At 37.9% G+C, this 24,921-nt stretch overlaps 3 protein-coding genes across 5 annotated transcripts; all 3 read left to right on the forward strand.

Annotated features, from left to right (window-relative positions):
• Nucleotides 1-8: 8 nt before the first annotated feature.
• Nucleotides 9-5,940, forward strand: sac3d1 (SAC3 domain containing 1). 2 transcript variants are annotated; one of them, XM_079587976.1, is made up of 4 exons: nt 9-119; nt 1,324-1,696; nt 1,778-2,054; nt 5,350-5,940. In XM_079587976.1, exons 1-4 carry the CDS (start codon nt 91-93, stop codon nt 5,811-5,813), a joined length of 1,143 nt encoding a protein of 380 aa, XP_079444102.1. In that variant the 5' UTR covers nt 9-90; the 3' UTR covers nt 5,814-5,940. The 2 variants fall into 2 exon arrangements, with proteins under 2 accessions (XP_079444102.1, XP_079444103.1); XM_079587977.1 differs by having other exon boundaries at nt 58-119; nt 1,142-1,696.
• Nucleotides 5,941-6,887: 947 nt separating this feature from the next.
• Nucleotides 6,888-17,122, forward strand: mrgbp (MRG/MORF4L binding protein). Of its 2 annotated transcripts, XM_079587979.1 has the most exons (6): nt 6,888-7,288; nt 7,802-7,923; nt 9,288-9,369; nt 9,461-9,535; nt 9,735-9,854; nt 15,701-16,926. In XM_079587979.1, the coding sequence occupies exons 1-6, from the start codon at nt 7,153-7,155 to the stop codon at nt 15,907-15,909; spliced, it is 744 nt and encodes a 247-aa protein (XP_079444105.1). In that variant the 5' UTR covers nt 6,888-7,152; the 3' UTR covers nt 15,910-16,926. The 2 variants fall into 2 exon arrangements, with proteins under 2 accessions (XP_079444105.1, XP_079444104.1); XM_079587978.1 differs by lacking the exon at nt 9,735-9,854 and having other exon boundaries at nt 15,701-17,122.
• A 474-nt stretch (nt 17,123-17,596) lies between these two features.
• On the forward strand, nt 17,597-23,955 carry eef1a2 (eukaryotic translation elongation factor 1 alpha 2). The gene is made up of 8 exons (XM_079588316.1): nt 17,597-17,735; nt 18,516-18,716; nt 20,400-20,579; nt 20,812-21,108; nt 21,241-21,391; nt 21,549-21,805; nt 21,897-22,131; nt 23,324-23,955. Exons 2-8 carry the CDS (start codon nt 18,573-18,575, stop codon nt 23,449-23,451), a joined length of 1,392 nt encoding a protein of 463 aa, XP_079444442.1. The 5' UTR covers nt 17,597-17,735; nt 18,516-18,572; the 3' UTR covers nt 23,452-23,955.
• The last annotated feature ends 966 nt before the right edge of the window (nt 23,956-24,921 follow it).

Genomic DNA, 24,921 nt, shown 5'->3' on the forward strand with positions numbered 1-24,921 from the left:
CGTACAGTGTTATTATACAGACCACCGACCAATCGGAGATGTCTTTACGGCAAGTGACGTGCGAGCAGTTGTGATCAACAGACACTACCAATGATGAACAACACAGCCATGAGTAACGCGTGAGTCTTTCGAAAGCTTGTTTGTATTTTGATTAATGAACAACGATATGACATGAACATTTACATTTTTTAAACCACTTTAAAAGTTTAACTGAAACCCGTTTGATACAAAGAGTATCCGCGCAGACAGAAGCCGTCTTTGTTAGAACAGGGCTGATGTCAACCGTATAAAGCTAGTAGCAGATTACTAACGTTACCTCTTGCACATGACAGATTGGTAACGTTATATTGCTAAATGTGTTTTGGCGATGTGGCTTGGAAATAACTCATTTTGAATCTTAAACGAGATTTTTTTCTCTCTCAATAATTAGAAAATAATTGGTCAGAAAGGTTGCAGTGAGCATCTTACAGACCTGTGCAATACTAGAAACTTTAACAAGAGATGATAGACCCTGTTTATTTCACTGCCTTTTTTGCAATAATGCATAATTTTCATATATGTATATTATATATCACAGGATATGTGGAAATTATGAATTATTGCAAAAAGGCAGTGAAATTAACACACACACACACACACACATATATATATATATATATATATATATATATATATATATATATATATATATATATATATATATATGTATATATATATATATATATATATAGTGTGTGTGTTATATACTGTTTAAAAGAGCTGTTTTCTATTTTTTTCTAAGTGTAATTTATTCCTGTGATCAAAGCTGAATTTTCAGCTTCATTACTCTGTTCTTCAGTGTCACATGATCCTTTTTTAATCATTCTAATATGCTGACTTGATGATGTTGTTATCAATTGTGTCCCTTCTCAAATATTAATAATGGTTCTAATACATTTTTTACTAAAATTTTCAATAGTTTTACTGATTAATTATTTGGGGAAATTCATATATATTTTTAATTCTCTGATGAATAGAAAGTTCAAAAGAACAGCATGTATTTGAAATATAGTTTGTAACATTATAAATGCATTTACTGTCACTATTAATCAATTTAATTTGTCCTTACTGAATAAAAATTATTGATTTATATGTCTCCTAGGATCATGTGACACTGAAGACTGGAGTAATGATGCTGAAAATTCAGCTTTGACATCAGAGGAATAAATAACATTTTTAAATATATTACAGTAGAAAACTGTTACTTTAATTTGAAATAATATTTTACAATTTCACATACAGACACATGTACTACAGTGTATATATATATGTGTGTCTGTTTAGGTGGCATCACTCTAGGAGGGGTCGAGGACACAGGCATAAGGAGCAGGATCGACCGAACAGGGAGCGGGCGGTTGAGCAGAAAGCTGAAGACTCAGTGCCCCGTGGCGCCTGTATGACAATGTGCCCTGCCTTTGAATTACGCCAGCGGGAGGCCCAGAATCGACTGCACAGGTTTGAGATGTTGGCCGGCACAGAGCGGGATCGCTTGCCGTGTGCTGACGTGTCACGCGCTGTCAAAGAGTACTCGCGACCTGCCGCGGGGAAAGACTCCACGAGAGCCAGTGACCTTCGGCCTCCATCTGTGCTTTTAAAGACTGTGTGCTACCTAGTTGATGACATTGCAGCTTCCTCTACATTTCAGCCATGGACGGAGGTATGGAAATTGCATTTTGTCATCTTTATCTGTAATATGATGGCCATTTGAAGCCTGTCTTGTTTATGGTCTGATCCACAGGTGTACAGTTTTGTGTCTGACCGCCTGCGCAGCGTTCGGCAGGACATGATTATCCAGCGTGTGTCAGGACCGGACTGTGTGGCTGTGCTGGAGAAAAGCGTGCGATTCCTTCTCTACGCCTCTTACAGACTCTGCGGGCAGCCACTTCAATATTATGACCCGCGGATCAATGACACTCACCTGCAGGAAAGCTTGAGCTGGTTGCTGGAGAGCTACAGAGATGGGAAACACCGGCATCAAGAGGAGTTCCAGGCCTTGAGTTTGCTCTATAACTTGGGTGAGTGAGCGAGTGAGTGAGTGAGTGGAAACTGCTAGAGCTCTCAGTGCTGGTTAGTATCAGTATATTGATGTTATTGTAGTGTGTGTATTATAGTGATTGCCTTGACTTTGTTCATCTCATACTGCGTGTACACCGGACACAAGCAGTGCAACACAACATGACAAAAAAACGATAAAACCCAAACAATAATTATATTATAATGAGTTATGCACTGAAATTTTGGCTACCAAAAATGTTATAACTGAAATTTTCAGCCGAAAACATTGACAGAAACGGCGACATTTAAATAGCGCTTCTTCAATTATGAGTTTTGACAGCGTCTATTTTGTTCACACAATGTGAATAAACGTGTGGAAAGCTGTGTGGACGCTAGGGCTAGGTTGACAGTATCATTTTCTTGATTTTAATCCATACCGACATGGATTATGTATGACTAAAATCGTATGATATGAAAATGGGGAAGGATGTGTCAGGTGAGCTGTATAATTTTTTTAGTCTTGGTAGGGGTGCGCCGATCCGATATTCGGTATCGGTATTAGTCCGATACTGGCCAAAATCACTGGATCGGATATTGCATGAATCGCGGGAGTATAACCCGATCCGATTCGATCACGTCCCTTAGTCCTAAATTGTCATACAAATGCTTAACAACACCTGAGAGACATGCCGTGAAGAGAGATGAGCAACATGCGTCACGCAGGGTTGCCAGATTTTCACATACAAATCCCGCCCAATTGCTTCTTAAAAATAACGAATCGCGTTTCGGGGTGGGAGAAACCGCGGACTTGGCAACACTGGCATCACGTGAACGGTAGCTAGAGGTGAGTGAGGTAAGCGAGCCCTCTCAGCAATTAAGTTATCATGTCAGCTGTGTGGATATAGTGTTGTCAAAAGACCCGGTACTTCGGTACTAAAAAAAATAGCAGCTACATGGTTACGGTACCAGCTTTTCTTAAGTAGTCTACCGGTGGTACCGAAGTATTGGATTAATCCGGTTCTTGGTGCGCTGTCCGAAAGGTGCACAGTTGCGTCCTCTTCATAAACACATGGCGACCGGGGGTGGCTCTGAATCCACTTGTTGACAAGGAGGAATGAATCGTGCAAATTAGTTTTCCAGGCGCTGTTCATGGTTGCATACGGGAAAGCACGCGCTTGTGGAAAGGAGAAAGCGGTGCAAACTGCGCTCTCCATGATGACGAGGAAGTATCATCAAATAATTAATTGATTTCTAGCCCTTGCATTAGCTTTACTATTCATTGAGATGAGGAATAAAAAGTCGCGCTGTACAGCTATGATCAGCTGTTCGGCCGAGCTTTCTATGTTGTTACGGAAAGGCCGCTGCATGGTTTTTGTCACATGACCTGTTGAGATGCTTCTATTATAACCCGCGCGCCTACATTTGAAATAATGAATTTGCACGCGCATAAAACGCGATATGTGAACGTCCCCTAAAGTGGTATCGCGTGCGGCTGTATCTAGTTAAAAAGGCCTTTTAAATATGAACGCAGTTTTGGATTAAATAAAAGTACAGTCAAGTCAAACAAAACAAGTTTTATCTCCTGTTTAGTTGGTAACACTACAATAAGATACCATTCATTAACATTACTTAATGCCTTATCTAGCATCAACACATTGAGTGAACAATATATTTTTACAACATTAATGTATGTTTGTGAATGTTATTTAATACAAACACTTGATTGTTCATGAACAGATACAACTTTTGATTTTAAAAATGTATTAGTAGGCTACATTTTTAAATTACCACAAGGAGAATAATTGCTTCAGTGTATATAACTATTGTTAGGTCATTTTATCTAATGTTATCTAACAAATGGATATACACTTTAATATATGCAAATTTAATCTAAATTAGCTTTGGTACCGAAATTGGTACCGAGAACCGTGCATTTTCACAGGTATCGGTACCGAACACTGAAATTTTGGTACCGTAACAACACTGGAATATATGGTATTGTATCGGTATAGATCGGTATCGACAGATACTCAAGTGTGTGGTATCGGTATCGGTATCGGACATGAAAAAGTGGTATCGAGCCACCCCTACTTGGGACCATATATTTATATTTTTAGGCTCCATCATGTACAGCAGCATGGGAGATGTCCATGAAAGTCATTGAGAATTTTATGCTAAAAACTCTTTTTTTCATGTCAAGTAAATTTTATACATGACAGGTCAAATAAATGTTATGTCCATGCAAATTTATCCAGGTGTGGCGAACTGCTAATGTACAAAATCATGTAAATTATTTGGTTAAGGATTAGCTGCAAATTATTATAGGCATTAAGCATTTTCCCAAAAATTTTAGTTTTGGGGGTAAGTTGTGTCAGATGCTTTGGGGTAAGCTGTTCCAGCGGCTCTACTACTGGTATTATCGATATTTTTAGGGTCCTATGATTTCCATGATGTGGAAAACGTGGATGGAATCGCGGAATCCTGTCATCCAATCAGAATTTACTGTATAACACGGAATTTGTCACATTTTTGATGAAGAAATAAAAAGCAGGTCAGTACACTTAAATCAAATCGCGATATAGACTAAATATTAGACAAAAAAAAGACAAATATTAATCCTGAGTAAATACATTTTTTAAAAATTAATAAATATGAATTCAATGAATTAGACCTGCTTTTTGATTATGGGAAAAAAAATGGGCCCCATATTTTGCCTTTAAGTGCTGGAAATACTTTTACAGGTACTCTTAGAAAAAGTTGAAAATGGGTTCACAACCTTTAAATACCCTGAGTATTTCACCTTTTTTCTGAATAATGAATAATAGTCATTAGTAATGAATGCAGCACAATAATAGTTTGAAATGGGATTGGGTGTGTTATCGTTAACTAAATAAAATATATAAAGAAAAAAAATGTGTTCATTGAAATAAAATAAAATATAAATGGATGAAAAATTATTAATAGATAATAGTTTATAATTTAAGGTGTAGTACTAATATTGCTAAATAAAATTCAACTAAAAAAAACGATAAATAAAAAACCTAGAAATATATATATATATATATATATATATATTACAAAAGCATATAAGAACAATACTAAAAAAGTAACCTAAAATTAAAATATAAAAATAAAAGCTCCTTCGAAATATTAATAACAATAAAAGTATTTAAATAATACTAAAATAACACTGGCACTAGTATTTATTTTTTTCTCATTTATTTTCATATTTCCACGCACATTCCACATTACCACATTTTACTTTGTTCTAATAGAGAACAGATAAACATTCACATATTTTCTTCATGCTTTCAGGTTCAACTCATGCCCTTCAGCATGTTCTTGAGCTGCCCGAGAGAATACGCAGCTCTCCTGCTGTTCAACTCGCTCTGGCCGTGAGCAGGGCGCATTCGGAGCGCAACCCGGTTCGGCTGCTCCGTCTATCCCAGAGACTGGACTTCATCCAGGTCTGTGCCGTCCACCGACACCTGCTGCCCTGCAGGAGAGACCTGCTCCTGCTCTACAGCCACGGGCACAGCAGCCGCAACTGCCGCTACCCTCTGCAGAGACTGGCACGCCTCCTCTCTCTCAAAGACCCGCTGGCGGCCGAGCTGTGCCGGGTGTGCGGCGTCGGCGTCAGCGGAGAGTGGGTGAGCTTCTCTAAGAGCTCCTTCACCGAAGCCCCGTCTGGAGATCTGCAGTGCAGGCGCACGCACGAGCCGGTGGATGACGAGCAGTGGAACTGTCCTGCCGGCAGCGTGATCCACGGCTGTGCCTGAAACCACTGCTGGAAACACTTGTTCATTTGCACTTGGCGTAGTCTTTTAATAATGAACATTTCAGAGGCATTTCACACTTCTGGAATGGTCAAAAAAGTTTCAATAAAGTTTTTGTATTTTATATATATATTAGTGGTTGACCAATATGGGTTTTTCAGTGGCCATTGCTAATACTATTGACAACATAAGGGTGGCCGATGGCTAATAATTAGCCATATGTTAGTGAAATAGGCTAACACTGTTTCTTAACCAATGAAGCAATAAAATAATCTCTTTAATGTAAATCTTTTAACAAATGTGACAAAATTAGCAAAATTACATTTCGTGAATCACTTCTTTTTCTGAGGCGTTGTGAGTTGTCCCGATGTCCCGCTCACGGTGAAATCCCATTGGTGTAAGGCTCATAACATTTAATTCAGAGGTGATGTACACTTAATTAAATTAATGAATTTAAACTTTTTTACACAGTATATTCAAGAAAAAAAAAAAATCTTTAATAGCATTATCCATCAACAAAAGTTTAGGCACATTTAGCTAAATATCTTTAATTTGACAATCTCAAAATAAGCAAATATTGTCTGATTAGCATTAATGTCTATTGCTTCATGGTAATCCATGTATTAAATTAATAGCAGAAAATTAACAATATTACGGTAGTTCAAATTCATAACAAATACCAGTAAGAAAATAAGAGTGCTATTCAGGTATATAAATAAAGAAATGCAAACCTTGAATTTATGCAATGTATATTTAAATTGTTTATATTATATTATAGCTATAATATAAACAATAATATATAAAATGCATTAAATGAATGTGAACAGACAATTGATAACAAGTATACAACCAACAGAATGACACTTGCTTTATATATATATATATATTATATACTGTGTATATATATATATTAATACATATACTGTGTAAATACAGTATTATATATATATATACTGTGTGTGTGTATGTATGTATATATATATATATATATATATATATATATATACAGTAAATATAGAAAAAAATACAATATGTGAAATTATGATTTAATATAAACATAAGTAAATATTTGCTTTCAATGGAGATGAACAGACAAACCCTGTGTGTGTGTGTGTGTCTGTGTCTGTGTGTGTGTGTGTGTGTGTGTGTGAGAGAGAGAGAGAGAGAGTGAGAGTGTGTTTGAGAGAGAGAGAGTGAGTGAGTGAGTGATACAAAGCAAGTAGGTGGGCACTTAATGAAAGCACGCAATAAGTGTATATGATGATGGTTGTTGTGATGATGAAGAGCTGCATCAGTGACTGAGGCATTTCATTCTCATCTGCGAGTGTGTCAGTGCAGAAACATGGGGGAGGCTGAGGCTGTGCCATCCGACGAAAAACAAGCAGAAACCGGCATCTGTACCGCCGAGGAATCGATAGTATGGAGTCAAGAAGTAGAAGTGTGTCTTTTTCACGCCATGTTGGGTCACAAACCCGTAGGTAAGATGAATTAATTTGTGAGTGATGTGAATAACAGGCCCGATCTCTGTGTATGGACCCCAGGCGTGAAACAATGTAACACCATAAATAAGGACCATGTGCTCCTTTTTTGCATTTTAAATATCTAAAATCGATAATGCGTTTTTTTATAACACCAAACAGATTGTAAAATACGTTACTGATAATGCATTTTAGTTTATCTAAGGGTTTTAGTGATCTTTAGCTTTATCGAGTCCAATCGCTAATTGTTTAAGACAATTTTAATATAACGATTGCATGTACGGCGGCTTTTTTTTATTATAGATAATTGTAGAATTGGACTATGTAATATAATGAATAATACTATGTTTACGGGGGCAATAGAGTAGTTTATATCTGTTGACATGTTAGCAAACGTTAGCGCGGCTGCTAACTAGCATGATAGCATAATGGCTAGGCTAATCTACATCAACACAAAGGTGTTTTCTGTGCTGGAAGGTGAGTGTGTTTTGTGAAACTGTCTCTTGTCTTCAGGGGTGAATCGTCATTTCCACATGATCTGTATTCGTGATAAGTTCAGTCAGAACATCGGCAGGCAGGTGTCGTCTAAAGTCATCTGGGATCACCTGAGCACCATGTATGACATGCAAGCGCTGGTAAGAGACAACTCAACTATTTTATGAGATTCATTCATTGCATGCAATGTACATTATCATAGTAAAATGGGATATATTATGTATGGGATCCAAAAGTCCAAATCAGGGATTCACAATAGCAATATTACATCATTTCCTAAACCTGGAATTGAAGTTGTTGTGTTTGTAAAACAATGAAACGTTATAATGATGTAACCAGTCCACTAATCAAATAAACACATTTGGTATAGTCTAATGTCCAAATACTAGGATATTTATGTCATCGTTCAATTCAGCTTGTCATAGTTGTGTGGGATGGACAATGATTAATCGCATCCTAAATAAAAGTTTGTGTTTACATAACATATGTGTACTGTGTATAATTTACTGTATATATAAATACACACAAGCATTTATATATTTGTGTGTATTTATACAAAATAATTATACACCGTACACATATTATGTAAAAACACAAACTTTTATTTTGGATGCAATTAATCGCGATTAATCGTTGCCCATCCCTAATTCTTCTACTGTTTTATATTAGAAAAATGTCAAATAAAAGCATTTTCACTAGTGGTCTGGTCTTAAGACTTTCTCATCCTAATATTGTGAAGGACCCAAAGTTATTATAGTTAACTGAAACTAAAACCATGAAAAACTTTAATTACTTGAAATAAAATAAACATTAACTGAAACAATATTACTTATTGTTTTTTAACTTTTTTCAGCTTTACAGCATTTCTCATTTTCATTTAGTGTAAATATTGTATAGAATTATCAATATTTAATTAATTTATTCTCATATGCTATAATTTAATTATCTCTTAAATATATACATATAATATAAGGTCTGAAATTATCACAAAATAAACCCTGGCGGGGTGATCAGGGCCGCAACCATACTCTGAGTGTGGGAGGCATGATCGCATATTTTCAATTAAAATGGCAAAATTTCATAAAAAGTTGAGACTAGTTCGCATCACTAGATGGTCTATTACTGTCAGTCACTGAACATTTCTATCATAAAACAGTTGTCTAATACTTAAATCTACTTGCATCTTTCCACAAACTCACATTTTGTTGTGACAGTAAGATATGAAGACCCGCCTTCTTTGATTTGATTGGCCGTCTCGATCATTTTGACGAGCGCTGTTAGACCGCTGAGGCAGAGCAGCTTAAAAACTTAATCTGCCTAAAAATGTAACTTTCAATACTTTTTGTCTAACAACAAAATAAACACTAAAATAAGCTAAGACCGAACACATATGAATTGTTTCATGTTTTTTATTGCTCCAATTTCCAATGTTATATTAAAAAATAACATGTACTACTACAATACTACTCAAAGCTAATCAGTAAATCACATTTTGTTGCTGCAGCACGAATCAGAAATACTCCCGTTTCCAAACTCAGAAAAGAGCTTTGTGCTGCCTGAAGAGATCATACAGGATGTCAAGGAAGGTGAGCTGCTCTTAGTTTCTGTGTTGTGATCCTCCACAGTTGATCCATTTGGTTATACTGATCATTAAAAGCTCTTTATGTCTCTGCGCAGGTAAAGTGGGATCAGAAGATGACGTGAAGGAGGAGTTTAAAGAAGAGAGCGACCCGCCTGCAACCCATGAAGAAGGTTCTCTCCTCCTTTACTCTCTTTATTTCTCTCATCTACTCTCCCCTTTCTTTTTCCTTTCCTTCTCTCTCTCTTTCTTTTTGGCGTAAGACGTCTATTAAAACCTGCGTCATTGCATCACTTTTTTTTCTGGATCGTTCTCCCGTTGGCGTGAAGCTCAGCGTGGCTCACACTGGTCATTTGTGTCTCATTTTCAAAGGTCTGGGTCCCAGTATGGCTGGCCAGGAGTTTGCGAGGTATGGACAGAAGAAAACGTTTCGCTCTGTTCCAAAACTCCAGCTTGAGCTCAGTACAGACCAGCTCATTACCAGAGGCCTCTGTAGACCGCCTTCAGAGACCTCTGACCATGTGCGTCTATTCGTCTTTCTTTCGCTGTCCTCCTTTCTCTTTCTCTTTTGTCTTTTTTGTTTGTGATATGTGCACCCTAGCTTGTTGTTGTTCTCTGTGTATGGGGGGCATGAAGCATGGCATGTTGAGGGTTTGCTTCTGACAGGTTTGTTGAACAGAAACCGCTATATACTGTATGAGAATGAAATAACTTGCAGAAAGGTTCACCAGTTTTTCAAATATTTCTGGTAGGAAGGTTGAAGAAATAATACTCATGCTTTCGACCTTCAATTTGAAAAGTGTTAGTTGTTGAAGCAGACAGTAAAATGTGGTTATTAAACGTAATTCTAGGCTTTAAAAGAATCACAGAAACAAGTTCTGTTCCAAAACTAGGTGTTTTTCCCCATTATAGTCTACATAGGCAGCATTACTAACTTTATAAGTGACTGATTTTGAACCCTCTACTTAGGCAGCAACATACAAGTAGCACACTCAAAACTTAATTTCAGTAGTGTTGTGTTAGCATGTTGCTAAGCTAACAACACGATAAGCTATTTTCTTGAAGAGATTATTGTATTTAGGAAGTCGGCACATTCTTGGATCTTGAGTTTCAGTTGCTTAAAAAAAAAAAAACGTATTCTTAAAGGAATAGTTCTCTCAAAAATCAGAATTATCCCATAATTTTCTCGCCCTAAAGCCATCCTAGGACTGTTCTTTCCCAGATTTGTGATGGCATTGACTAGTGCCCAAGGTCACCCTTCTGCCGAAAATCGACTCTCTTGTGAACGCGCGTACGCCCATTGCAAGAAGCCAGTGATTATAGTTTATATTTAAATATAGATATTGTTCTTATAAAAACCCATCGCATTGGTTATCCCACTTGAGCTGTATGGATTACTTTTATGTTGGATGGATGAACTTTTTGGAGCTTCAAAAACTCTGGCACTATTTGATGCCATTGCAAAGCTGGGGAGAGCCTGGATATTATTTAATATCGTTTGTTGAAAAGAAAGTTATATACACCTAGGATGGCTCGAGGGTGAGTAAATTATGGGATAATTTTCATTGTTTGGTGAGCTAACCCTTTAAGAAGGCAAATTGTACTGTCATTTCAAAACACGTTAAAAACCCTCTACATAGGTTACGACATACAAATAACACATGCAAAGTGTAAAATAATGTTGCATTAGCATATTGCGTAGCTAACAACACAAGAAGCTAATAAGCATTAGGTGCGTTCATACCATGATGGAATTATCGTAATTACAAGATTCTGACTTCACGTCCTCGTAGTATTCTGAATTTTCTGAGAGCACCAACTTCAATCACCTGACCTCTACAGCATCGTGTGAAAACACTCAAAAAGACTCCAGCGGTAAATTTAGTTTTTTATATATTTTATTTATTTATATACAAACAAAGATCAAAGTCTCACAAAAGAGTATATAGGGTCAGGGTCATATATAGGGTCAGAACATCCAAACAAAGCTAATTCAAGATCTGGACTGATATCTTCTCCAAAAACGTTTGAGTACCACTGAAAAAATATTCTTCCAAAACTCAGAAATCTCAGGCCAAAAACAAAAAGTATGAACATGTGTCCCATCAGAGCTCTTGCATCTGTCGCATAACGGGGAAACTGAACGGTACATTAGTACCCGTATCCCGAATTAGTACCGAGTTTAGTTTTGGTATAGTCTAACCTATGCAATACTTTAAAACTGTATAAGTTGTAATCTTGCATTAATAGAGCAGGTATGAATTCGCTTCAGTCCTTCTTCCAAAATCTTGTTTGAGATTTTAATTCCAGTATCATTGTCCCATGCTACTTTGAGGTGATCTGAAGACCCTGCAAAATAAGAAACAAACCGCGTCACCAAATGTTTGGCCATAGGAGGTTGACCCAAAAGATTATAGATATAATAATCCTGAGGCTACTCATGAAACTCATTAAAATAATGTTTTATGTAGTGGTGCACCTGTAGATATAGAAAAAATTGTGATTGGGAAAGATCAAAGGTTTTATACAAGTGTTTGAAAGTGGAAGATTTTCCATCTAAATAAAAGTCCTTAGCCTTGGTCAGACCATTGCCTCTCCACCGTGAAAAAACCTTTTCCGACTTGCCGGACAAGATTATCACAAATGGGCTGGAGCACCGAAGGACGCGTAATTTCCAACATGGTCTTCAATTGATTCAAAATTCGATATAAGATACAGGGTTAGTGCAGCTGGGGAGCTACCAACAACTGACCGAGCCTCCATGCACAGCCACTTGGGATGCGTGTCCGTCAAGTTATCGGCAGCTTGATCGCTAATCCGCCAGAACATCTTAGCCCTGGCATTAGCAGCCCAATAATAATGACAGAAAGCAGGTAGCGCTAGACCACCCAACTCTTTCAGCTTCTGCAAATGGGCCTTAGAAATTCTATGCACTTTATATTTTCAAAATGAAAGAATCTAATTGTTTCAAAAAATAATATGGCAAATATATAGGCAGGTTCTGAAAAAGATAAACAAAGCGAGGCAAAGAGACCATCTTGACCTGACCAATTAAAGATAACTGAAGAACCCTCCATTTATCAATGTATATTTTTAGCTTATTTATGGCTTCTCTGAAATTTTGACTGAAAATATGTTTAACAATTTTTGGAAAGACTAACCCTAAATAAGTTAACAACTCTGTAATTCTAAAACATAATGACCTCAGAAACTGGGCATCCGGTCCTTCACTAAAGGGCAGGAATACACTCTTCTCCCAATTAACAGAATAACCAGAAAAAGAGCCAAAAACCTCAAGTGATTCCATTTGAAATGGCAAAGGAGAAGAAGGATCACTCAAATATAAAAGCAGATCTTCCGCATGTAAGGACAGCTTAACCTCAGAATGACCACATGATATACCCCTAATCTCAGAATGATTACGAAGATCATTCTGTCCAGGGGATCTAAAGCTAGATCAAATAACAGTGGGCTTAGACAACAGCCCTGTCGTGTACCACGCTGAAGAGGATTGAAAGCAGACCTATCCGAATTAGTAAATATTGCAGATTTAGGGGAAGATTAAAGCATTTTTATGAATAGTTTAAAATTCCCACCAAAGCCAAACCGATCCGGCACAGAAAACATTTCGGCATTTTCAGCGTCTGCCTTAACTCTTACTCTGATTACTGGACAAAATATTTAGCAGGCCACGTGAATTAAAAAATGAAAATCTTCCTCAGACAAAGCCAGTTTGATCTGGGTGAATTAATGAGGCCACATGTTTATTCAAATGGGTGGCCAAAATCTTGGCAACCACTTTTTGATCGCAATTGAGAAGACTTATTGGCCTGTAACTAGAGGGCTCCGTTTCTGTCTTTTTTTCTTCAAAAGGCATATATGTGCCTCATAAAAAGAGTCAGAAAATGTTTCCTTTTCAATCGATTTACCATTCTCAGCAACAAAAGAGCATTTGCATTAGCCTTATAGAATTCCAGATGAACCCATCAGGACCTGTGGCTTTCCCATTAAAAAAGGAGTTAATTGCCTCCAAAATTTGGCAAGTGAACAGTTCCACTAATTCCTCTCTGGCATACTCATTAAGTTTTGGAAAGTCCACCGCATCAAGAAATTGGTGCCCTGTAATATACAGCTTAGAACAGCTGGAATAATAAAGATACTTATACAATTCAGCAAAACAATTATTAATTTCTTTAGGATGTGTTAATAAAGTACCATTCTGAGATTGTATTTGATGAATGGCCCTACTAGCCTGCGCACCCCTTACTGTACGAACACACCACCGCTGACTTTAGCTTCCAAAGTTACCGGAAGTCATTCATTTCCAATGGAAGCTGGCTTCTCTCAGCTGCAAGGAGCGTCAAATCCATCGGCGTTGCGTTTTGAGTGACTAAAGCGTCAATCAGAAAGTTGAAAGTAGCTCAACTTTATGGTAATGAGCTATGGCGCTGTTCAGCAGGCAACCAGTGGCAAAACGCCAGCAACCAATCGGTATATAGACGTCCTGGCTGATTCCGGAGAAACATATACGATGTAAACTTTCGTTTAAACTGATGTCTTCTCCGCAAATACAATACAGCAGCACCAAACACAACAACTGCGATGATCCATAATGATCCAGTGATACACATTTGAGGATGAGCGCAACTTTTATTGCACATATTTACGAACGCTCGTTTTAAGCGGGAATGCAATTCATTTGCTCACGGAAACACCGATTTGACCAATTGCACTAGATGCAAATAATAATAATAGCAGCTAATTATTTATTTTTTCCTGACCAAATGTGACCAAAAATGCTGTCATTATAAAAGGTTTCTAGCGTCAATGTATTGCTTGTTTTTTCTGTTTACATTTCATGTTGTGACACTTCTCTTCTCCCGCTGTTACGTCAGAGAGTCAACAAGCGTCCCCGTACTTTTTGACAAGCGTCCTTGACAGGGCGGCCAGAGCTTCTTTGTAGCTCAAGTCAGCGGCGGTGTGTACGTACAGTTAGTTTCCTGGCAAGAAGCTTATCTGCCTTATCTCCCAATTCAAACTGTTTAAGTTTAATCAACATATTAGAAACCTGATGGCTCAACATAGTTATTCATAATAGTTATATTCATATTTCAACTAAAGAATAGCGTTAAGGTCAGTCTGAGCTTTAGATAAACAAAACATTTGTACTAAAGACAGAAGTATGGCTTCTACTGTATCTATGCTTCTCCCTTCTCAACGAAGATTCACATGCAATATGACCTGTTTACACCACTTTACATGTTTCCCACAGGCAAGACTATGAAACTTCCCTCTTGTCGTTAGTCTCCAAAAATTGTCTTGAACATATAAGACTGAAACTGTTTATTCATTAATAATTTAGGATTAAAACGCCAACAATACTCCGCCTTTGGTAGCACAATTTTCAGACCCATAGAAATGGGGCTGTGATCAGAAATTAGAATATTATGATATCTATTCACCCCCTGAATGAGTCTGGAGTCAACAAAGTAATGAATACGTGTATAGGATTTATGAACACGTGGAAGCTGTCGGGTTAAGTAATCTCCATATATCCACAAGATCCATGGATTTTATCACTTATTTAAAACACCAACTGACTGATAATTACAGTAATTATGACACAGCGTGAATGGGCAAAAAAACGGTACACAAAAATATAGGGTAAAATCCTGAATGGGAATAAAACCATTACCATTTTTTTTTCTCTTGGTCCACTATCTAGGATATTTTTTCACAGAGCTCATTGCATTCTGGGATTGTATTTTTAGATTAGAGAAATGTGATTTTCCAAACTATAAATGTCAATATTATGGAAGTGAAGTTGAAGGTGAAGTGTGTCATTTCTGTGCCACTAGCATCACCAAACTGTATTGCAAACCGAATGCTTTTCTCCACAGTTTTCCCTCTCTGTCTACTATGTTTGGACAAACAGGTTGTTCTGCAACTATTGGTTAAACTAATGTCAGGCTTCATTTAGTGTAGTCTAGTGGTGCAGAAATGACATACAACACTTTTTAATTGGGATAGAAAGTTGAAATAACTTTTATTTGGTTTCGCTTTATTTTAAGGTGTCCTTATTACAGTGTAATTATACATTATGTACTTAGTAATAATAATGAACTACATGCACTTTCTGTTGGTTTAGGGTAGCTGCATGTAAATATGCATAATTTACTGTTATAACTACAGCAAGTAAATGTGAAGTATTACAAGGACACTGTAAAACAAAGTGTTACCTTTTTTCTTTTGTAATGTTATTAATAATTTTTTTCTTTGTGTTCCATTATCCCACCCTTTTTTCCCCCCGTTTCATCCTTCCCTTCTCCCTTCGTCAGGCAGCAATTCCTCCGTGAAGATGTCGGAGAGGTCGGGCAGCGGGCGCGAGAAAGAGAGAGAGCGGGCCGAGAGGGGGGGCTCCGGTGAGACGGGCAGCGGGTCGAAAGAATCAGCCGGGGAAAAGAGAAAGAGGAGCCGAGCCGTGGAGAAGGTGATGACCTCCAGCAACCCCTCCAGCCCTGGAGGAGCCAAGCGCCGCAGGACGTAGCCGCAGCGTGCAGCAGGAGGACTTGGGACATCAGATGTTTGAAAAGAACTGACTGAGAAAGGCGTAGCTAATATCGGTCGCGCTAGAGTCAATGTGAAAGTGAAATGACATGACGTGCAGGGGATATGGTATGTTCTTGTGCGTTATCTGCAGTCCAGGGGTTCACTGCGAGGCGTTCCTGTGCTTTAAGCGTTCTGAGCTGTTCACAGACAGAGACCGCAGAAATGTAGAGGAAGGACAGTCTTTGGTGGTTGTGTAGGATCAGACTAGACTGATGGGGAAAGTATGATAAACTAATAAGCTTTCCTCTGCGGAGTTTGGAAACATAACAGCAACTTTTTCTTTTTTTTAAAGGAGAAAAAAAAAAAAAAAAAACGTTTCTGGGAATTTTAAGTGGTAGCTTTATTTTATTTTTGTCCAAGCCAACGTTTTTTGAGATGGACCTGAGAATCAACTAGTTTGTTGTGTGATGTATTAGAACTTGCACTGCAAATAAGTTGAGCTAAACGTCTGTTATTAACTGTAAGAAATAAGCTGATTCTATTAGACGGTCATTGATCAAATGCTTAGGAAATAGTTATGAATATTACACTGTTTCTGAGTCATGCTTGATTTAATTATTTGACCGTATGTGTGTTGGGCGCATCAGGAGTTTGTCCCTGATTAAAAAATTGACTGAACAATGTTGGTCTGATTTGAATTATTAATTCCCATTTCTTAGCCTGATGCCATATAGAAAAAAATCTTAACTCATGATGCCACAGAAGGTTTTTTTTGTTTTCTTTTTTTCTTTTTTACTATCTGGTGGTGCTTCCTTCAAGGAACATTGGCTTCTCTTTCCGGTCAACAGATGATACTTAAACTACCATGCAAAAGTTTTTGTTGTTTTTAATGAAATTAATACTTTAATTCAGCAAGGGCACACTACATTTTTTTTATTTGATTATTTTATGACAGTGAAGACTTTTACGTTGTTACAAGTACAACAGATTTTGAATTCAAATAAATGCTGTTTTTTTTACTCATCAAAGAATCCTGAAAAATGTCAAAGATTACACAAATATTAAGCAGTGCAACTGTTTTCAACATTAATATTAATAATAATAAATGTTTCTTAAGCATCAAATTATCATATTAGAATAATTTCTGAAGGATTGTGGTCTGTAGAAGTAATCAAAATGTTTTCTTCCATGATCTGCAAAAAAATTTTCAGATGACCAAAATGTCACATTTAAATTAAAGTACCTGTACAAAATGAGCATAATAATATAATTAGGTTTAGTATGAAATTGTCAGCTTCAGAAAGTCTCAAGAACAGACTCGGACACTGATCAGACCCTTGATAAATAGGCTACACAATTTCAGATGTTGTTCTAACTAATCATTGAATTGTTTAAACGGTGTTCCATCAAGAATAACCTGGTAATACACATTGTCAATGATAATACAAACAAAATTGTATTACATATTTGTATTGACGTGTCATATTTCAAGCGCACATTCAGACCCACACAGCGAACCAATCCGATTGTTCTCCAGCAGGAGATAATTCAGGATATCATGCTGAGTCACTGAACACTGCTCTATTCCAGTGTGTTCCTCCTTCATCTCCTACTCTTCCTCTTGGCTCGTTTCTGCTGCTGTTGCAGCCGTCTCACTGCAGTCCCTCATCACCACCAGCCTCCCCCCCACTTTGAGTGCCGCATTGCTGTATCAAAGTGGGGTGAGTTGATTACGCACACAGATTTGGACTGTGCCGCCACCTTTGCAGGAGCACAGACTGTCAGTTTGCTGAGGGGAGAACAGTGTCCGTCTGTCAACCGCAGGTAAGAGGCCACAAACATCTTCCTGCTGATAGACTTTAACTATACTCATGACAGACAGCTTTTTTCTGTTCTGTGTTTTTATTTTTGTACTCCCCTGATGAAGCTATTTGACATGATGTTTACTTGTCATTTGATATATGTAATCCACAAGACAAATGAATAACAGAATTTACACTGTTCAAAAGTTCACATACCCTTGCATCTTAATTTCATGTTGTTTCCTTCAGCATCAAAGACTGTAGGCTTTTGTGATAGTTGCGCATGAGTCCCCGGTTTGCCCTTAGCAGTGAAGCTACCCTCTGTTTTTGACAAGAAGCCTGAAAGTTATTTGCGTATTCTGCACATTTGAGTTCTTCCCCACAATGGTGTGATTTAAAACGCCCTGATTGACACTATTTTGAGGGAATCACAAAAGGCTACAAACAATAATTGTTGTAGATGCTAAATATATCTTGAGAACCAAGGGTATGTCCATATATATACTTCTATGAAAGAGTTTTGAAAATGATAGGAGATAGTATTTTAGGATTCTTTGGTCTGAATAATAATAAAAAATGTTTTGAGATTGGAATTTTGCAAGGTTGTTATCTCTTGGTAAACTATTGATCTCATTTACTGAGATCAAATAGTAATCTGTCATATGTCATGTTGGTCAGAAATTACCTTGAATGGCTTTGCTTTGCTGTGAAGACTGTCTAATACTGAATTGTGTTCCAGGATGAAAGTAGCCTACATGTTTGTGTCTTTTTTTACAAATGTTCTTTGCCTCGCTTGCAACAGCTGTAGACAGAAGAAAGCTCCACCCGCTCCCATCCTTTCTTCCTGCCCTGTGTCATCATGGGGAAAGAGAAGATACACATCAACATTGTGGTCATTGGCCATGTTGATTCTGGAAAGTCAACCACCACTGGCCATCTCATCTATAAATGTGGAGGAATTGATAAAAGAACTATTGAGAAGTTTGAAAAAGAGGCTGCTGAGGTAGGTGAACAGAGTCTCAAGAGTTTTTCATAGGAATTTGACTTTGGTGTTCTAGTGGAGTCAAATTGCTGTACGAAGTTGTTAAAGTGAAAAACATTGATCAAGGTAAAACCAGGAGAACAGTTGCACCTTTCATTAAAATTTAAGTGAACTCATCGGTATAGCCATGTTCTGAGAATTGTGGTCTGTGCTGAATGATGGGTAACTCCAACCCACTTACAGTGTAGTATAATTGTGTATTGTAAGGCTCTCATCATGCATAACACTATGCCTTCATCTCCGCTCATGCACTGGAGAGTAGAGGGAGACTTGCTGTATTACATTAAGATATTTACTCATTGGAAGATGCCATTGGAGATGAAAGGAAAAAATTATAAATAGATTTTTGGAGCAAGCTGAACCATTAGTTAGGCCTTGCACTTCTGTCTACTTGACACACACTAGACTGTGAGAATGAGGCCTGAGTAAAGTGCAATCCCAATGGGTCTGACACCTCACCTCTGTCTTTGAGGGTAACTTGTTCTTCATACAGCAAAACGTAGGAGGGGAGGGGGGGGGGGGGGGGCACTATGTAGGCGCAGAGAAGCCTGTTGGGTCTGTGTTATAGGTTTACCAAAGATTAGGTGCTTTAGTGACCTTGACTGAACGTCACCCTCAGCATGGGTTTTTACCTACAGTACATCAAGAATGGGCAACTCTGGTCCTGAAGTTTAGCTCCATTCCTTATCAAACACACCTGAATATTGTAATCTATATCTTCATAATTTCTTTAAAATGACAGGCATGAGAGTTTGATTAGGGATGAAACTAAACGTTGCATAACTGTGGACCTCCAGGACCAAAGTTACCCATCCCTGACCTACAAGCTTCCCTTTCAGAGCAGGACTGTGCTGGATTGTTGCGAAAACTGTTGAGCAATTTTTAAGAGTGAGAGTTGTCTGCAGCAAGTACCTTGCTCAGGGACACACGGTATGGACCATTCTGGGATTTGAAATTACAACATTCCAGTTGTGAAAATTATAAAGAGACTTATTACAAGGACAGTCAGAATGGCACAATGTTGAGGCATAACTTATGGACCCTTATGGGATTTAAACCTGCATCCTTCTGTTGTAAAAATTAAGAGACGTATTACAAGGACAGTCAGCTGGAGTAGGTGAATTACTGAATGACACAATGTTGAGGCATAGCATATGGATCCTTATGTGATTTAAACCTACAACCTTCTGTTTTGAAAATTGTTAAGAGGCTTATTACAAGGACTGTTAGGGGAATTACTGAATGACACAATGTTGAGGCAAAATTAAGTGATGTATTACAAGGACAGTCAGCTGTAGTAGTTGAATTACTGAATGACACAATATTGAGGCATAGCGTTAAGGCACATGGGATAACAAAGTGAAAACCTGGGATAACCTGGGATTCACAAAGTGAAGTACCCAATGAGCTTTCATAGAGCTACAATGAGCACTTCAGAGGAAAAACAAGTTACTGGATTTCCAGTATGCCAGGCGCTGGAAATAAACCTTTAATAGATATTGAATAAGCTTCATATTTCACATCATCTCCTGCCTGCAACCACTTAGATGTATAAGGGGTATTTATTTATTATTCTAGCCAGTTGTGAGGACACACAGTGGAGGGATTATTCCCTTTTACCCTCACATATTTTTGTTTTGGCAGATGGGAAAAGGTTCCTTCAAGTACGCCTGGGTTCTGGACAAGTTGAAGGCAGAGAGGGAGAGAGGAATTACCATAGACATCTCACTCTGGAAGTTTGAGACCACCAAGTACTACATAACTATAATAGATGCTCCAGGACACAGAGACTTCATCAAGAACATGATCACTGGGACGTCTCAGGTAGTGACAGTTCTGACTCAATTACAGGAATGTACAAGAATAGCGATGCTTGGTGAGAACATCCCTACCTAATGCATAGATTCTCCAAAGAATCTTCAAAATTCTCTCTCCTACATATACCAAATATGATGGCAAATGGGTTTGGATGGGAATTTTCATTTGTAGGTGAACTATGCCTGTAGACTGTGATCCATGCAAAAGTTTACTGTGGACCTCATCCTTTCTCTCCCAGGCAGATTGTGCTGTTCTAATTGTTGCAGCTGGAGTGGGTGAATTTGAGGCGGGCATCTCTAAAAATGGGCAAACGAGGGAACACGCCTTGCTGGCCTACACACTGGGCGTCAAGCAGCTGATTGTAGCCGTCAACAAGATGGACTCCACTGAGCCGTCCTACAGTGAGAAACGCTATGATGAGATTGTTAAAGAAGTCAGTGCCTACATCAAAAAGATCGGTTATAGCCCAGCCTCCGTACCCTTCGTCCCGATTTCAGGCTGGCATGGCGACAACATGCTGGAACCGTCTTCTAATGTGAGTCCCCTTGGCGTGTGTGTTTGTGTTCGTTTTCTACAAAGACTTCATACCATACAGCGCTTTTCAATTAAACTGTTGGCAGAATGCTAGTGATTTGATTAATAAAATCGTCTCATTTGTGCTGTGCAGATGCCGTGGTTTAAAGCCTGGAAGCTGGACAGGAAGGAGCAGCATGCCAGTGGCGTTACTCTACTGGAAGCTCTCGATACCATCATGCCTCCAACACGCCCCACTGACAAACCCTTACGTCTACCCCTACAAGACGTCTACAAGATCGGAGGTGGGATTAACCCACTCAAATCAAAACCACATTTTATGGGGTGATGTCATTTTTAAGATCAGCTTGTGGTTATATTTTGAGTTTAGAAATCTTTTATGGCTCGCTACACCACTGTGTTTTCAGAACATGCCTATTCAAAGATGTCTTTTCTCCTCAGGTATAGGGACCGTCCCGGTGGGCAGGGTGGAGACGGGTATCATGCGGCCAAGTATGGTGGTGACCTTTGCCCCAGTCAACATCACTACAGAGGTGAAGTCGGTAGAAATGCATCATGAGTCTCTGAACGAAGCTCTGCCGGGAGACAATGTGGGCTTTAACGTGAAGAACGTGTCTGTAAAAGACATACGAAGAGGTAACGTGTGTGGGGATAGTAAGTCAGACCCGCCCCAGGAAACAGCAGGGTTTACAGCACAGGTGGGACAACACTCTTTGTCAGCTTGTTTGTTTATCTTTATATATTTCTTGATCTCTAGATTTTTGTTCACTCTCTCTCTCTCTTTATCAGGTCATCATTTTGAATCACCCAGGTCAAATCAGTGCAGGTTACTCTCCTGTCATAGATTGCCACACCGCTCACATTGCCTGTAAGTTTGCTGACCTTAAGGAGAAGATTGATCGCCGTTCAGGCAAGAAGCTGGAAGACAACCCCAAAAGCCTGAAGTCTGGAGATGCCGCCATTGTGGACATGATCCCAGGAAAACCAATGTGTGTTGAGAGCTTCTCCCAGTATCCTCCACTGGGTATGTGTCCGGTTCCCAACCTTACATTAAATACTTATGAATCACAGTGTGCTTTGCCTTTGTTTTCTTTGATGTTTTGCTTTGCTTTTGTTTTTCTTTCTTTTATGTTTTGTTTTGCCTTTATGATTTTTTTTGCTTTGCTTTCTTTTTGTCTGTAGTTTTGTTTATTTTCTTTTCTTTGTTTTGATTTGTTTAGCTTTTTTAATTTGTTTTCCTTTTGTTTCCGTATGTTTTGTTTAACTGCCTTTAGTTTTGTTTTGCTTTTATTTTATTTTGTTTGGATTTGCTTTCTTTTATGGTATGTTTTGCTTTGCTTATTTTTTTATTTTTCAGCATTTCTGACAATATGAATATATTTCTGGGGCTGCTTTATTTTAATCATGGTAAGCTAGATGGGGTTGAAAATATTAATGGAAATTAGCTTAACTGAGGCATGTAACAGCTAAAAAAATGCCATTGAAAAAAGGGACAGGATAAATTATTTTAACATTTAAAAAAAATCACTTAAAACGGCTGTAGCAATTTGTATTAATTCTACACATAATAATGAGGAGATATAATAAAACCTTGTGCACGGCTCTGGTAATTAGTTCCTTGATATTTTTAGGGGGTTTCCATGCCTTGTAAAGCAATTTCTATATCTGAGGCTTTATAAAAAAAGACATGACCCATTTTTGTCAAAGAACCAAGCAAACCGTAGTTAGGTTTGTCATACTTATTTGGAACTGGCGTCTCAGGCTTACATTACCGTTGGTCACTCAGTCTCATGATTAATGAGATTCACTGCAAACATTGTCAGGTTAAAGGTCTGACTCATCAGTGATGTGAGCCTCCACACCTTCCTCTCGAAAACATAAGTTCAAGATGTTCATGTTTCTCTCTCTGGATTACATTTCCTCTGATTCTGCAATTCCACTGAAACTGGTTATTAGGCTTGTTTCATTATAGCGTCTCGTCTCGCATCACTTTTGACCTGCTGCTACATCATATTTATTGCATCTTGTTCTCATTATTTTACCCCTAAAATCTTATAGCATATCTTGTTTCTTTTCAACCCAATCACAGCCATCTATCAGGATTGTGTCTAAGTCTTTAGTCAGCACACACACACACACACACACACACACACACACCACTAGGCCTTTCATCAATTTTCATAAAAAAAGATTATTTTTTTTTTCTGTTGTCCTAGGACGTTTTGCTGTCAGAGATATGAGACAGACTGTTGCAGTCGGTGTCATAAAAAGCGTGGAAAAGAAGATCGGCGGCAGTGGGAAAGTTACTAAATCGGCCCAGAAAGCTCAAAAATCTTGCAAATGAATCTGAATCTCCAAATTACATTGTCACCTCGGGCCTCACCCCAGCTTACATGCCCCCCTCATCTGGGCATGCTCAGTCTTTTCCCCCTGTGTGTGCTTGAAATATATGCTTGAACCAACTAGAGTTTGATCGACTAAAGGAAATAATGAAAGACTGACATTATCACATTTTGAATGGTTGCACTGTATATTCACTTTAATAGCAGACCCGTACACATGTTGCATGGATGTCTGTCTGGATATATGCACGGCATCTATTAAATTAATGAAGCTGGTATTGCTGAGTAATGTGTGAGTGTGTGTGTGTGTGTAACGAAATCAGTGGAATACTACACTTTGACCAATATAACAATGATTAAGATGCCCAAAGGAAATAAACTCCTGAAGTTTTGTATAGTTTATAACTGAGCACTGATGAAAAGCTAATCAATCCAAAGCACCATTTGTCTCCTTTCAGACCCTTGTAGCTAAAACCTGTGATGAATAAATAAAATGTTTCCAAAGTACATGAGTTTATAAATTAAATGTGTTTTTATTGTCTCTGAGGAGAAGAACATTTTAATCAGATGTTAGTTTCTCATTAGTTTCTTATGCATAGGAGAGATGTGGAAGAGTCTGTCTGGTTGCTGTCTGCAAGGAAGTGCCTTGAGCTGAGATTTGAGACTGTAGTTACGCCTAAAGGACAGAGTAAAACTCAGAGGAAATAGGGTCGTCAGATGAAGGATCATAACAAACTCTGGGATGGACTGAGATAAGTGGCTGTTTATATAGAAATAGGTCTGGTTTCACAGAAAGGGCTAAGACTATAAGCTAGGGTTAGGCCTTAGTTTAATTAGGGCATTTTAGTAGCTTTTATAAACATGCCTTATGCACTGTAAAAAAAATTGCTGCGATTATTTAGCACAACTTAAAATCCAACATTGTTTCAACTTTAAAAAGTATGTGTTCAAGCTTGACTTAAAATATTAAGTTTAGTTAACTTAAGTTTAGTTTGGTTAAGTTGGATATTTAAGTTATCTCAACAAATTTTAACTAATCGCAGCCACATTTTTTACAGTGTGAAAAAAAAAACATTACTGTGTGCATCTTGAGACAAAACAATGGCACTGAGATATCTTAAAATATGCTTAAAAGTTTATTTGAGTTAAAACAGCTCAAACATGCATTTTAGTCTGGGACTAGGCGTAGGACTTGTCTGTGACACCTGGAAAGTGTTGAAATGAAATTGAGGTTCTAGTAAAGGAAGGAAAAAGTAAAAACACATCAAGGATGGATATAGTTTGAACCCTACTTGCTGCCTTACATTTTTAAGTACAATCAACTTGGATGTTTAAGTAATTTCTACTTAAATTACATAAAGTGACTTAAAAAAATTAAAAGACTCTTGTATAACATAAAAAAGTAGAAAATTGCTTATTTAAAGAGTTAAAGCAATATAAAAACATATGTTGTCACAACTTATTGATCATAT

Source organism: Phoxinus phoxinus (assembly GCF_949152265.1).
Source record: "Phoxinus phoxinus genome assembly, chromosome: 18".
Classification (NCBI taxonomy): domain Eukaryota; kingdom Metazoa; phylum Chordata; class Actinopteri; order Cypriniformes; family Leuciscidae; genus Phoxinus; species Phoxinus phoxinus.